Source organism: Manduca sexta, chromosome 17, assembly GCF_014839805.1.
Source record: "Manduca sexta isolate Smith_Timp_Sample1 chromosome 17, JHU_Msex_v1.0, whole genome shotgun sequence".
Taxonomy (NCBI): Eukaryota; Metazoa; Arthropoda; class Insecta; order Lepidoptera; family Sphingidae; genus Manduca; species Manduca sexta.
The window spans coordinates 8034208-8049849 of NC_051131.1; the positions used below are offsets into that span (position 1 = coordinate 8034208).

Genomic DNA, 15642 nt, shown 5'->3' on the forward strand with positions numbered 1-15642 from the left:
AATCCTTATAGCATGATTCAGTATTCACGCATGATGGCTTATTATTAGCGTATTTCATATATAACTTTGGTGTTTCTATACCGATTTCTATGATTCTTTTTATGGAATATTTAATAATGTTAACTTTTTAATTAGGGATGACTGAGAGTGTTATAAACGTAAGAGTAGACAAATATAATGAGAAAGCTTCGAAATGCTAAGCTATCGGGAGTTACATGTGTTATTGTGAGTCAACCATAAAAGATAGACATATGCTGTCGTGGGATATTTTTACATAATTTTAAGGAGAACATTTCCGTCATACATAATTTCTGTGTAGCTTTAACCATTAAGGTTGCACACGCGACGGAAGCTTAAAAAATGGAGTAACTTCTCCCGTTTTCCCAACATTTCCCTTCACTGCTCTGCTCCTATTAATTGTAGCGTGATGAAAAGTATACTATAACCAGCACAGGAGTATGACAAATAATTGTACCAAGTTTCGTTAAAATCCGTCGAGTAGTTTTTGTTTCTATAACGGTTATACAGACAGACAGACAGACAGACAGACAGACAGACAAAAATTTTACTAATTGCATTTTTGGCATCAGTATCGATCCCTAATCACCCCCTGATAGTTATTTTGGAAATATATTTCATGTACAGAATTGACCCCTCTACAGATTTATTATAAGTATAGATAGATAGATAGATAAAAGAATATGGTATTCGCTTTAAAATGACCCATTTTTGTATTTAAAATTTCAAATGTTGCGTCGTAATAAACTTACTTACCTACCGCGTAGGTTTTCAGGTGAAATACTTTAAATTTTAAAACCATTTCGATATTTTAAACGTAAGCTTGTCATGAGTATCATAAGTACATGAAATGGTAATTTCTCAAGTAATCATAAAGCGTTTCATTCCTACTTAACAGTTAACACAAGTGACATAATACCTAAAGCTTGTCAAGTCTGAATAAAATATTGCGCGTTTTAAAATAATAAAAAAGTCGTAGACAAAGAGAAAGTCGCTTGAATTTGTACTCTTAAAATAATTGTTATGCGGTTAATATTTATTAACTTGGTTTTTTAATTGCAGACTAAATGAAATAAAATATTTGTATACTTAAAAGTACTGAAAGCTTTAAAAACTAAATTTTATATTATAAATACACCTAAGGATTGATTGAGGTATTCACACTCACATTTCGGTAACTATTTACGTCTTATGTAATATGGGACGAGTCTATATACCACGGGTATTTCAAACCTTGGGCTAATATTTTATGGCAGAGAAACCCAAATATCATAATATAAAACAAACCGGGGATCGTATCCGAGAAATCAGGCAATGAGTTTACGAATCTTTTCTCAGTAATATAGCACTATGCTTAATGATATACTTTACTCTAATACTATAAATTCAAATGTTTCGATGTTTGACCAAATTAAACGCAGCAAACGCTAAACGGGTTGGATTAAATTTGGCATCCGGATAGATCATGTACTGTATTAACTATTAACCCAAAGATACTCAAACTACTTTTTATCGCGGTAATTTACTTCCGTGGTAAAATATTTTAATTTTTAATCAGATTTTTAAGTAGATGGCGCTCTGGATCGCTTCAGTGATTTATGGATTTTTATATCGGGATTCCGGGAAGGCTTTTCACGCAGGTGAGGTCGCGAGCGACGTCTAGTTTAAAATATGTATAAAAAGAGAGCGTGTCATCCAAACATATTAAACATTGTTTACAATTTCTTAATATGTTACTATGAAAAGATTCTCATTTAAACCTCAGTATGCACATAAAGTATGAAAAATTTACGCTCGAGCGTTTCACATCGCTACAGAAGCTTCAAAGCTTTTACAAATTTGTCAACCACGACGTGTGAATAGAAAATAGCTGTGGCGTCAAGAATTTAACAAATCTAATGGACGTAGAAAAACAAAATATTTTACTCAGTACAAACAACGTTACGAATGCCTTATAATTATAGTTTTTGTTTTGTTTCACACTTAAATTGTAAAATTGTTTGAACTTATAATGGTATATGTATTAAAAAATACCTTGAAGGCGTCGTGAACGCACTGAATAAAAGTGTTAATGTTATGCAATAATTATAAAATACGTAACCATATAACTGAAAAGTACTTTGTTCTTGCGGTCCGTTAAAGCCACCACTTAGCGATTTTGAGCTAAACAATGCTCCGCTCAAAGATTGCTCGACAAAGGAATTATGTTCTTTTGTGACCTTTGTAAATGACGACTTTACTGTTTCCGATTCATCGCTGGTAATTGGACCGTGTTGTTTCATGTCACTAGTACCAATTATTTTATAAGGAGTAAGGTTCACTTTTGAGGATGCATGTGATAGAAGATCCTGTTCTTTGCAAGCCTATTTCGTCGTGCGAAATAACAATATATAAATCATGTTTAGTGTAGGTACCATTACCTACACAATATCGAATATCAATCTCGTTTTGTCTACAATCGAAATAGAAAGCGAAATATACATGATAGATAATGCGGCTCCACTTTAGCAGTTCTGAACAATGCGGACCTCATTTCAGCGAAACGCCGCGCCGTTATATCTACCTGTCAATCAGATACCATTCTTATTGTAATCCCGGTATCAATAAATCGTTAAGCTTCCATCCTATTCTATACGCACCCGGTAATTCGTTTCCAATGATTACAAAAAATATGATTTAGTCCTTGACATATTATAATGGCATGTGAATTTTCTTTCTGTTTGGTTTTTATAGATTCTTTTTATATTTATATTAGAGTTAAAAGCATTATTTACTCCCCTAGTTACCGTAAAGCGTAAACAGACATAGACAGCAGAATAACTTATCCACTTAGTTGAGTAAGATTGTTCAATTAAGGTCTAATAAATTATTATTTCGCATATAGGTACACACCTAGTAAGGTAATTTGCTTTAAACTTTTATCACCTCTATGTCCATTTCTGCAGCCAAGCAGCTATACGTAAATACTGTTGTAATTTGTATGGAAAAATATTGTTACCATTAACAATGTATTTATTTCGTATCTTGTTGGATAATATTACCTGGTCTCAGATTGACGAGGGCAGCGCGCGATAAAACTTAGACCGCGTTGCTTAATTATTGCTAAACTATAGTTGGAATAGCTATTGATTATCACCTATATTATAGTATTCACTGCCCGGTGCCCTGCCAAAACTATCCTAGTTTAGTCAATTGTAAAAAGATAATACGCTGTTCTGTATAAGTTAATATTTACGTGAATTATACCTACAGTAACAAAATCATTACATTTAACAGGCAGGAATATGGAAACATATCTGATTTTTTTTTTGACATAATCAGTTTTAGATCTTTTGAAAATGTTAAACTACCATTTTTTTTCTAATAATGTAATAGTGTTGGTTGCACATTAAAATAGTGTGTACTTTAGAAGAAGATACACAGAATAAAAAATTGTACTAATATTTTCATTACGAAATCAAAGAAGCAATATCCACATTATAAAAAAAATTTAAACGACCAAAGTTAGTAACGATAACATATTGTACAAATATGAAGTTGTTTTTTAAATGCATTTAAATTTCGAATAGAAAACTTCTTAAAGGTTAGCTCGTCGTATTGCTGGAGGTACCTTAAGGATTTTATCACACTAGGGAGTTCCCATCAAGGCGAAGGCGCTGCGCGCTCGTTCATCCAGTTTAATTAGAGTCTTAACTTTACCTGACAACGCATGAAATAATCGTTCCTTAATTATCGAAAATTACGTTTGGAAAATATTTGCAGATATCCCTACAAACGTCCACAAAGTAGTTTTATGATTTTAATTGTACAATTTTCTCATTTTTTTTATAATTACAAAAAACACCCTGAATGAACTTTATTAAATTCCCTAATGCATTGATATTTAAAACTATTATCATGTGACTACAGAATAAACGTAAATGTAAGATTAAAAATTATTATATATTATATTACTGATTATTCTATAGAAGTGAAAAGCTTTACTTAGTTGATATTTCTTGACTAGATTTCTGTTAAACGATAAGATATTTAAGTACTGAAGCCTGCACAATGTTTTCAGTCCGCCTCCTCGATTTTAAATTTAAATTACGAATGCAGAATACTTACACAAAAGCTTTTGAGGGTTTTTCTAAGCCCAGTAAATATTTAAATACAGAATCCCACGCGTGAATATTTAGAATTTATTCTAGTGATTAATACTCGAAGTGTTAGTTTGTAGCAAGTGTTATCATGATGAATGATAAATACGGTTTATTGCTTGAGTGGTACCGAGATTGGGATTACATCAATCAGAGCATATGGGTAAGTTATTATATTATATTGATGAACGTCATTAATTCGTTAAATGTTAACTTAATAAACTTTATTAATAAGTTTTGTAACTAATCACGCTTCAGATAAATTAATTTGCGAGTCAAGAGGCAAACACTTACGACTAATTAAAAATGTTTTTGTTACGTCTATGTTATTAATACTTCTTATATCATACGGCTCTAGGTGCGGTAGAGAACTTGGAAATAAGTGGCTTTTGGGATTTGTCATTTGTATAAACTGTTTTATGCCAATTCTGTATTGTAATGTCAATTGATCATATTTTTTCAAGACAAAGTGGACAATTTCAAAAAATGTATATATTAAACAACTTTACTCGTATATTTAAAACATATTCATGTTATATTAAATTGAAAGTAGATCATGTTTTTGAGTCTGCGAAGTTGTGATGAACAAATGCCCCTTAACTTTATTATCTTTTATTGGCATTCGTTACTGTTGAAAGGATATCGAGGGGGCGGCATCATCGTTTGAACACTTTGAACGTTTCTCGAAGAAATTACTAATATTTTGTGCCTCTTTAAAACCGAGAAGTAAATTTCTCGGTTTTAAATAGAAGGATTTGATTATTTTAAATAATTCATTTCAGATATTCAATTAGTACGATGAAAATATTTTTATGTTATCAAAAAATACGCCTGCATTACAGAAGGAAATGATATTAGACCTAGAATTATAACTAATGCAAACACGAGTAACTGGAATTGTTTCAGTTCCATAAACCATAGGGAAAAAAAAATCGGCCAACTCACTTGTATTTTACAAATTGAAATAAACGTAATATTATATATATCAATTGATGTCCGTTGGTTTTGCAAGCGTAAAAACGCTGCAATTCCAGCATTTAGGCGATATATTTTCATACTTTATGGTTACAAAGAATTCAGTCATTTACCAGGCACCACTTGCGAAAAATAAAAAAGGCACAATACGCAAGGTGGCCACTTGATCCAGACTCCCGGGAATTGGCGAAACTGCAAGTGGTACTTTAGTAATTCAAAATCGGCATAAAATCTGTTGAAGATGGCTGACGACTGCTCGTCAGGATTATTTGTGACATAATATATCCACATAACGAACACAAAAATAAAAGATAGCCAGCCAACAATTATCATAACTGACTTGGTAGAGTCGTGTCTCTACTTCTTTTTAAGTGTAACATATATTAAATAAATATATATGTATATACACACAATTTTATAACCCAATATCACAATCCTTTATACAAATGTTAAAAGTGGGCGCCTTGGTGGCCTAAGATGTCTCGGAAAAAACTCTGGGTCGCGCGTCACGTCGCAAGGCTACAATACGTAGCTGTAAATTAAAAAGCTCCGAAAAAGTTGATGTCTGCTCACATACTATTTATGCAAAGCTGCAAATGTTTAGATACGAGTCTTTTATTACTAAAAATATATCACAAAAAATCATGTGGATTAAAAGGAGTTATGTTAATATTTTTTTAAAATGTGAAAAAAGTTTGCAAATAACTTAGATGCGTAAATAAATTTAATTAATTCGAAACAATTCCGTATCGCTTAGTTGCATGTATTTATACAATATCGTTTTAATCATTAAACTTTAAATATTTATTAAGTAACAATTAGGCTTTCGTTGATATAATATGGAAGTCCCTTTAGTCCAGATTAGAATATTACTGTATTTAAGAACTAATTGTATCAAACGACAACCTGTTTCATTTGGCCTCGTTGCGGTAGTAATAGTCAAGAGTGTGGAAGTTACAACAAATTGTCCATTATAATTATAATTCATATTGATATTAAAAGATACGACTTTTGAAAATTTATTGACATTCTTAGTGCAAATAATTTCTTAAAAATTAACTCAACCTATCCGTAGACGAGCAGAAACTTACACACAAACAAATAAAATAGATCTAGATAGTGGTTTTCTGGTAGCGGTATAGAACTCCCGGAAAAAAACGTAAGCTCATAGATTTAAAAAATCTATTAATATGCCATCATAAACAGATGATCCAATTTTAAGTACAATGATTATTATTTATACAGGTACTACCTCCATATTGATAATAATAATTAATATTATGATCATTATGATATGAATTGGACAATTTGACAGGAATAATTTCAAGATGGCCAACAAAATATTTTAACGTGCTGTTTGGAAATGATTGCCTGCAGAGGAAAAACAGTTTTCACTAAAAGAGTGGTTCTAATGTCGTGCATACATTCATATATACTCTACCTACGTGCATATTTTAAATCTAGTGGCGACATCTAGTGTAAAATTATACGAGCTAAGTGGACTAACCCGCAACATTATGTGGGTAATTTAATTTGAAGTTAATTCCATGTGGCAGCTAACGTGTCGGCATGTGTTTAACGTATCAACAGAGGGCAGCAGTAGTAAGTTAACGGCGTTTTCTGGAAGAAAAAAATATCTACAAAGATGTTTTTAAAATGAAAATTATAATCCTTGATGTACTTTATTACAACATAAAAACAAAGCTAATTCAATAATTAATGAACAATACAATATTATTAATAATATAATATTATTTCCTCATGCATAGTCTACTGGAATGATTTTAAATATAATTGTAACGTAGGTATCATCTTTATAATATTATGGTTTTACGGTGTCTAATATTAAAATTTTCAGCAAAGTATAAGAAAGCGATTTGTATATTGAGTATATTAAATCAAAATGAATGAGTCGATGCGACAGCGGTCTAAAAACGTGACAATATGATGAGGCAGATTCAGTGTTGAATTTTGTACAATCATTGCAGTAAGAATTTTTAAGTCTAAATAGTTCCACGGACCTAACCTCTCACAATTCCCAATGCTTTTCCAAAATTAAGTAGGTATAGGAGAAATATGTGTTCCTGGGCTCTGATGATGAGATGCATCTTTCCTGACATTTTGCTATATAAAAGACAGTTCCCAAGAGTCTAGAACAAATAGTAGCACAAAATTTTGATTTCACTTCATACGATTAGTACCTATTGCGTTATTGCTATCATTCTAGGTCAACCATAGTCAATAAGAACATCGATTATAATTAATTAGCGTGTGGATATGAGTTTATTACAAGGAGACAATATAGCGAGTGGGTCATCTCGTGTTTGCTATAGGATTTACAAGAAAATCGCACCGGAGAAAAAAGCCGTCCACCCAAATGGTGGGAACCCATGATTTGTACGCCCCTGTGCGTTGATAAGATTCTGTATTTACTATTTTTAAATCGGTACCACTTAATCCAAAATATTTCTCAGAGTACTCCCATAATGAATACGTTAAAGAATGCATAATAAAAATTAGCAAGTTCTTCCATCGATCCGAGTGAGTGTTCTCTAGAGTGATGGAAGCTTTCTGTGTTCTAAATACTGAAAGAAAGGAAAACAAGCATAGAACTTAGTAGACATGCTTAATGAAAATTATCATTTAACAAATTAAGTACTTAGTGGCATACTTCAGTAGTAGGTAATTCTTCTTGACGAAAGGTTTAACCTCATTAATAAGTTTTAAAGTAGGCCTGATGACAGAAGTGGGAGAGAAAATATGTATGTACCTATAATATTTCTAAATTATACTTAATAGCGCTATTTTTAATGATAGATAGGTCTATAGGTAGGTAGGTACTTTCTCACCTAAAATGTATTTAACAAAAATTTTACTTACTAGCACTCTGTAAATCTTAAATACAATCGTAAACCTTGAATAACTTAAAATAGTTTTGTCTCTACGGAGATTAAAGATCTATTGCCAAACAAAAAAACTCTCCCGTTATTCCCATAAATGTTTATTATAGGGGTTCACAGCGCTGCGAAATAAAAAAAAGGTCATTGGGGACTGAGACAGATGAATGCAACACATTCATGTTGACGTCGAGAGTAGTTTGTTTTATACGTAGTTAGATGTTGAAATATGTGTCAGTATAAAATATACTTAAAAAATAAGCACCTTCTTAGGTACGATTAGCTAAAAAAATGACTAGGTGCTTAAAATTGACTATAGATAGGTAGGTAATTTTTTTCCATCATAACAATAACTATCCTGTACGTAGGTAGTCATATAAAGAATATACTTACATATTACTGAAAACATATACTTAATCATGGTGTGTAAGTATACCTTATTACAACTTACATTTATTAGGCACTTACTTACCTATACTTATTTGCCAAAACTTATTATCCCATACTTTAGAATCATAAGTACTTGTGTACTGTTCCTGAGTCACCACTTAAGAGGTCGTTAACCATATTAACAACTGTATAAAATTAATTGAAAGCGACATATTAGACGGACAAAAGCCGCCACGCCAGGACTATCTATGTTAATAGTACTTATCTATGAAAGTATAAACTTTTGTGGATGTGAACCAGTCTTTAACTTATGAATTCTTGTAAGACCTAGGGTTTGGATTAATGCAGGTAGACGAACCTAATTGTTGTTATGTTTATTTACTTAATAGATAAATACTTAACAAAGATCAATAACATGTTACATGCAACTACCATTTTTATTTGACAAAATTAAAAATCTACTTATAAATATAATGTAAAAGATGGGTAGATATAAAACCCTAAACACCTCTATTTTATGAGTTTGCAAGAACTGATTTAAAGATGAATTGCGAATAAGCAGGTGGGCAGATTTGAACATAGTTGAGAGGGAGCTTGGAGGGAGCGAAAATAAAAGCGGAATCGTTGGGTTGGGAACGTTGTTGGGATGAGATGCCGGGTCCGCGGGGCCTGGGAGAACGTCTCATTGATCCGAACGGACTCGGTTTTACGAGGGAGATAGCGAATGTAGAACCCGCCTCGTGTAGCTTTTCTCTCACTTCATTCAAACCTTTCCATAAAATTATGGTTCTAATAATAATATTATTAGTACTAACGTATTTCACAATTTTCGTTGTTTGACTTGGAAATATTGTTTTAATACGACGTTACATATTAAGGTTGGGACCTCTGTATACTTTGCATAGTGGATATTGAAATATTATTTTGGTTTACACTTTATACGCTAACTGATAATTTGTTGTTAAAATACAAATAGGACGTAGGTATCTATATCATAGCGATACATACCTACAACATACGTAAATTTAGATTTAATTTGCTTAAAGCATAAACATAACTATTAATATGGCGTAGTTAGCGTAACGTACAATATGAATAAGCTGCTGATGCTAGAGCTACATACAACAAAATGTTGTTGTTTATAACTCATGGGTGAAAAGTTCAAATTCGCTTGTAATTGTCTGCGAAGGGGACAGCATGATTGTACATCGCGGTAGACGGGCCGATTCGGCGCGACGCTATTGTCTATCTCTGTCGCACATGAAGAAATTCGTACGAGGCGAGGTGAGGGAGACCGTTGAGTGGCCATACGCGCCCGTGTGCTTGTCCGTCATTGCACATCGACATCAACCGCTTTCAGTGATAGAGCGCGTTCCTCCGCGCTAAATCTACATAACCTAAAAAGTTAAACAACCCTGATTATTTTTAGTATCGTTCTCCGTAATTACCATTAAATACTCATGATTACCTCGAATTTATAAGTTAGTGTTGTGAAATATTACGCCTAACCAAGGGGCGTACGTGGAGTGTATTTTTGTGTAGCACAAAGTAAATACAAACGGCAAGCTGTGGGGATCAGGGGCCTTTTTTTTGCCGCCGCAGGGGATGTATTATCCTGTGAGTATGCCCATCGTTACTTTTTACTACATAACTACAATTACAGATGAACCGTGTAATAATAACACTATTTTTCAAGTCATGAACACGATACAGATAACCCTGGTGACATACGAACCGGAGCACAATGTTATGGCGCATGGCGTTACTAGTTCTGTAATCTTTACGGTACAACTGGTAAAGAAAACATTGCTATGCGCACATACCTATATGGACATTCATGAATTCGCGTTGTATAATTCCTTTGTATCGGCCACTGAATGATTATGCGATACGTCATGTTTACGACTATCCTGTTCTAACAAACGACAGTCCTAAATTAATATGGGATATTATTCATTTTTAAAAACGTCGAAAAATTTAACATTCTCATACCAGTGTAAGGGGATAATAAAATTTATATATCGTCTACACCCATTGTTGTCAAATGAACGGTGAATGAAGGCATTGTTTGTTGTCCCTTTCTGTAATAAAATATATTGTACTATATACGTTAGAAAGAGATGTCCTATGGTTACATTCAATGCAATAGAAATGCAAGCGAAACTCCACATACCTACCTTTATTGTTACCCTCATAGTACATACCCTATTTGAAACAAAACTAAATAATATTTTACTGTCATTTACTGAGGGTTTGAGCTGTGGAGGTGATTTATTGTCAATAATTTATTAATATATTTTTTTATACTTACCTCAAGGAAGTAATTGTAAACAAAACTTCTAAGATGTGATCTTCTACATTATGTTTCCAAGTGACTTTTTATTTGCAAAAACATTGAGTTATGCATTATTTAGTATGGCTGACTTAAAATCTTCACAGCACATAGTAATTTGATGATAAAAAAATATAAAATATAACTATATTATATAAAACTTACAGGTTGTGTAAAACAAACATACATTACATTTTATATTGCAAAATTCCTCTAGAGTTTGATATTCAACTCAGGCATGATGGTTGCCTGAGACCTTGTTCACTACATACACTATATAATATATTTTATATTGTGTTGTATTGGGTAGTATTTTTAACCTGATAGAATTGAGGATATGTAAGAGTAATCAGGCAGATAGTTTGCTTAATAGTATTGGAATTCATTGAATGTATACAAATAGGTAGCCACTTACCTATTATTTCCATTGTATTTGGAGAAGTTCTAAATACAGGGTCATTTAGCACTGTATAATTTGTTGTAATCACATGGTAATCTTGCTTACCAATAGTACACAATAGATACATAATATATTTAAGTTGTATAATTTAGACAGAAGAATTTATAGGTAAAATAGAAATTATTTTATGAATATTTAGGTACCTATTTTATATTAATTAATAGTGTGGGGCGTGTTCTTATACTTTGAACTTACTTGTAATCAGTGGCAATACAACTCAGTCGTTTGAATCACAATACTGTTTAAACTTACCACCATGAGACTATATGCAATACCAAATAATAAATGGCTACAACATCAAGTAGCAAAAAATATGTTTGCAAACTGCTGCTTGGTATGGTTGTATTCTAAATGTTATTTCTCCATGTCCCGTTAAAGTATTTTAAGAATATACATAGACAGTTTGCAAGGGTCCTTGTAATGCAAGATACTGAAATGACATTATATGTAAAATATAATTGCAACTAAATTAATTAAATGTAGTGGAATAATAATATAAAAACTTTACTAATATCCCTTTGATAATAATTCAATATTTTTGATATGTAATCAGAATAAAAAAATAATTCTTTATGTGATTGCATCTATATAGAAATTATTCTTGAGATTTAAAATAAAATTTTGACAATATTATCTAACATAAATATTTAGGCAGAATGTCATTATTCGATTGAGCCACTGTTAAATTGTTACAAGTGCCTATAGTACATATAATAACCTTTTAATTATTATTTTATTATAATTCAGTTAAAAATACCGAAGAACACAAATACTTCACGGAGAAAATATTGTGAGTCTGTTGCTCCGGAGATAGGAGGGTACTATATTAATTTACTCTATTATTGTTAGGTTAAACTTTAAAGATTTAGGCTGTGATAACAAGTCTGTTTCTCAGTGCCCATGGCATGAGCCTATTGGCTATATTGGAATACAAATTCCAATCCGGGTTGATACTCAGTGCCATTGCGCACCAAATATCACTTTGCCCGTCCTTAGATAAAAAACGTTTATGAATAAGGGGGTTAGTGTTTACATCTACTTATATAGACATAAAAAGGTGGATATTACTGATTTTACAATTTATGTAACATAATGTTCATGGGAATGTTAATAGCTATATAATATGAATATCATGAGGAAATTAGTTCATGAAAATATTTTATTACAATGGCACTGATATTACATTAATTATTAATTAATTCGAAATATTAGAGATATAAGGACGGGGCAAATGCATAAAATATATTATAAGTATTTAATTATTCAGGTTACTATGTCTGCTATACTTGCTGAACTGACTGGCCAACGCAAAATTCTAACCGGTATAGGTACTCGCGCATATTTCAATAAACTTTCGCGGCGTGCGCACCAGTAAATAGTATATCGTCATAGGTACTGCCTGATCATACTGTACTTTTTGTTTAGGCGAAACAGGTTCTAGCAATTATTTTATTCTTGAATGATCTTGTTCCTGGATGGCATGAAAGTGAATAAAATAATGTACTTGCATAAATTACTCGTACGTATTGTAAAAAATACCGTACTTGTAACCTGTAGCAGCGAACACTGCCTATAGTATTATGTGTATACTGTGTAGGCCACAGTATACTAATTTTCGGTTGTGGAGTCACATTGTACAGCATACGAGCTACGCTCCATATTAAAATCAATTATTGCAATGACGCGCGGGAACTCGCTAAAATGGGTACTTTAAAACGTAACCACACAATGCGTACTGAAATATGAGAACATTGTTGCTAAGTGCAAGTATGGGTAAAGAAGCAAAGGTACATGCGGTTTGTTCATTAATATCTGAGTTTACTAATCGTTCCGAGGATATGTCTGCTTTTAGTTCAGATTCTGACAGTGAAACTTATGCATTTTTTTAAATTATATAATGTGTTTACAGAGGTACGTAAAAGCTCAATTATAACCCGCCCGATTTATTATTAAAACATAAAAAACTATGAAAAATATACCATTATCACATGCGTGAATAAAATAAATACATCTAGGTATACCTATAGGCCTATAGGCCGCGATAGGCTGGATCACTGACTTTTGATGACATTTAATACATTTTTGCACACGCCATAAAAAGCTGTAGTTTTATGATTTGGATGTTTTTTTTTTTTTTTATATAATTTTGTAATAATATCCGCTTATAACTCTTCTATAAAATTGCCACAGTACTAGGTTGCCAGACAAGTTTTTTTAATACAAATAAATGACTAAAAGTGGAAAGGTAATTCATAATATATTTATCTGTAAAGCTTATTTAATTGTGACATCATAAACATAAAATTCACCACGTTTTGCCATAGTTTCTTTCCATAAATATTTTTTGAAGTACAGTAAGTATAAAATAATTGACTAATAGGGAGACAAAATTAGTGTTATCATTCGTTATGACATTCTACGGGATGTGTCGCTAAAATATAACTATCAATCAAATGAAATCTGTGCCTAAAGAATACAGTTGTCGTTGTACTATTATTGAATTTCTTAATAATGCATTGTACAGGGGTATTGCAATCACATCTGCCACTATAAACTGTGGAAATTATACTGGGAACTTTTCTGAAAATTTGTCTGTGTGCAATTTTGAACAGTTATATGATAATACAAATTTTTGTTCACGGCTCCGCCCGCGTAAAATAGATTTTCCGAGATAAAAGTTTATATTACAAACTATGATCTATCTCTGTGCCAAACTTCACTCAGATCCCTTCAGCAGTTCTGGCGTGTCTGTACAACAAACATTCAAACTTTCGCATTATACGGACAGATTATGTTGTAAAATTTAATATTACAGATATACATATGTTTGCACGTACATACATACCTATAATAATAAATCAAATTTATAATAATGAAATTTTATACCCTATCACGTGTCTAAAAACGTTTGTTGTTTTGACGTGACGTCACAAGTCTCCAACTGAATATTTTACGCGTAGGCTTATCATCCCTGTGCGTAATGTGAAATATCAATGAGCATTACGAAGGATAATATCGACACATTTAGGTATAGAGCTAAATGAAGCTGGAAAGGCATATAAAATACCACGATACATGATACAGATTAACGATAGTATCTTGTATATTTATTATTATTTAACCATAGGTTATAAGTAATATTACCCACTCTATATTTTATAAGCGGCTATGTGGTGCATTAAAAATTGGTAAATTGTATTATCCGTTCCATTAAAGAAACGAATTTAAAATGGCGGCGCTAATTGTCTCCTCTCGCTCGTATACCACATGGATAGAAACAATCGGCCATTATTTTGTTTACATATTTTAGTATACTTTCGAATAAATAAAGTAAAATAAAAAAGCCTTCTATGTCCTTGTACAATTTACATTCATTTGTGCTAACTTTCTTGTACTTAATACTAAATAATCACTTAGCTAAAATACCAGGAACTCCTCTCAGGCAAGAGCATCCTCCAATGATTGTCACCATTTTCTACCCTGGGTTATTTGGTACCATTTTGGTCTTGGATTTTTTTTTATGTCGTCTAGCCATCGTTTGTAAAACCTTCCTCTGTGGCGCTTACCTGGTAAACCATTTTAAGTTACTCGCTTTGTCCACCTTTCATGGTCTTTGAGAGACGTTACATGGCTTGCCCATTTCCACTTCAATTTTTGCGCGTGGCTTAGCATCATTGACCTTATTTTAGTGTACCTTACTTTGTGTGGCTTTTTAATGTTTTGCATGCTTAGGTCTATTGCCCTTTGACAAGTTACATTTGTAAGAAGTTTAAATGTTTTTTTTTATATATGTATTTAATTGAATATTATGTTAATATGTATCAAATAATTTAACATTTTTTTACTATGTATTTTTTTTTTATTTCAGTAATGTATATATTTATTAGATATATTTTTATAGACAAGAATTAAAACGGGACTTTTTTATATAAAAGTTAAGATTTTTTGCTAATGTCCCTAGGAAAACGCCACGAACCCTATTTTTAGAAGCTATTTATTCGAAAATTATAATACACACAGAACAAAAAAAATTAAACATATAATTTTTAATAATGTAAATGTTGTTTCTTTAATATAATGGAAATGCACCTAAAATTGTTGATTCTGTGCATCTCTTCCTAATAAAAGGACACGTAATTTTAATTTGCAGCCATAAATATTTAGATAGACAATTAAATAAGGAATATTTCGGTAGTTTAGGATTGTTAAATTACTTTTTTAAAGAAATTATTCCGAATTATTTGCCCATTCCCGCTATGCGTCGCAAATGTATAGAACGAATGCTTAAGGCCATATGCTCGGAGGAGGGCCTTAATGGAACGAGTTATAAGAAAAGAAAATGTGAATAGAATAAAGCACTGTTATGTGTTATGTGATTTAATAGGTTTGTTATTGACTACTTTTAGTTAATTATCGTTTAGTAAAAGGTTA

General features: G+C 31.9%; 1 protein-coding gene across 8 annotated transcripts in view; it reads left to right on the plus strand.

Moving 5' to 3' along the window:
* The first annotated feature begins 9701 nt into the window (after window positions 1-9701).
* Window positions 9702-15642, plus strand: part of LOC115443173 (RNA binding protein fox-1 homolog 1-like) — a 58810-nt gene continuing 52869 nt past the window's right edge. For 4 of the 8 annotated variants that reach the window (XM_030168463.2, XM_030168465.2, XM_037439520.1 and 1 more), the window contains exon 1: window positions 9710-10036. In XM_030168463.2, coding sequence (XP_030024323.1) covers window positions 10025-10036 — 12 coding nt within the window. In that variant the 5' untranslated portion in view covers window positions 9710-10024. Of the gene's footprint in view, window positions 10037-15642 lie in introns of all 8 variants that reach the window. The other 4 variants (XM_037439521.1, XM_037439522.1, XM_030168467.2 and 1 more) reach the window with 3 other exon arrangements.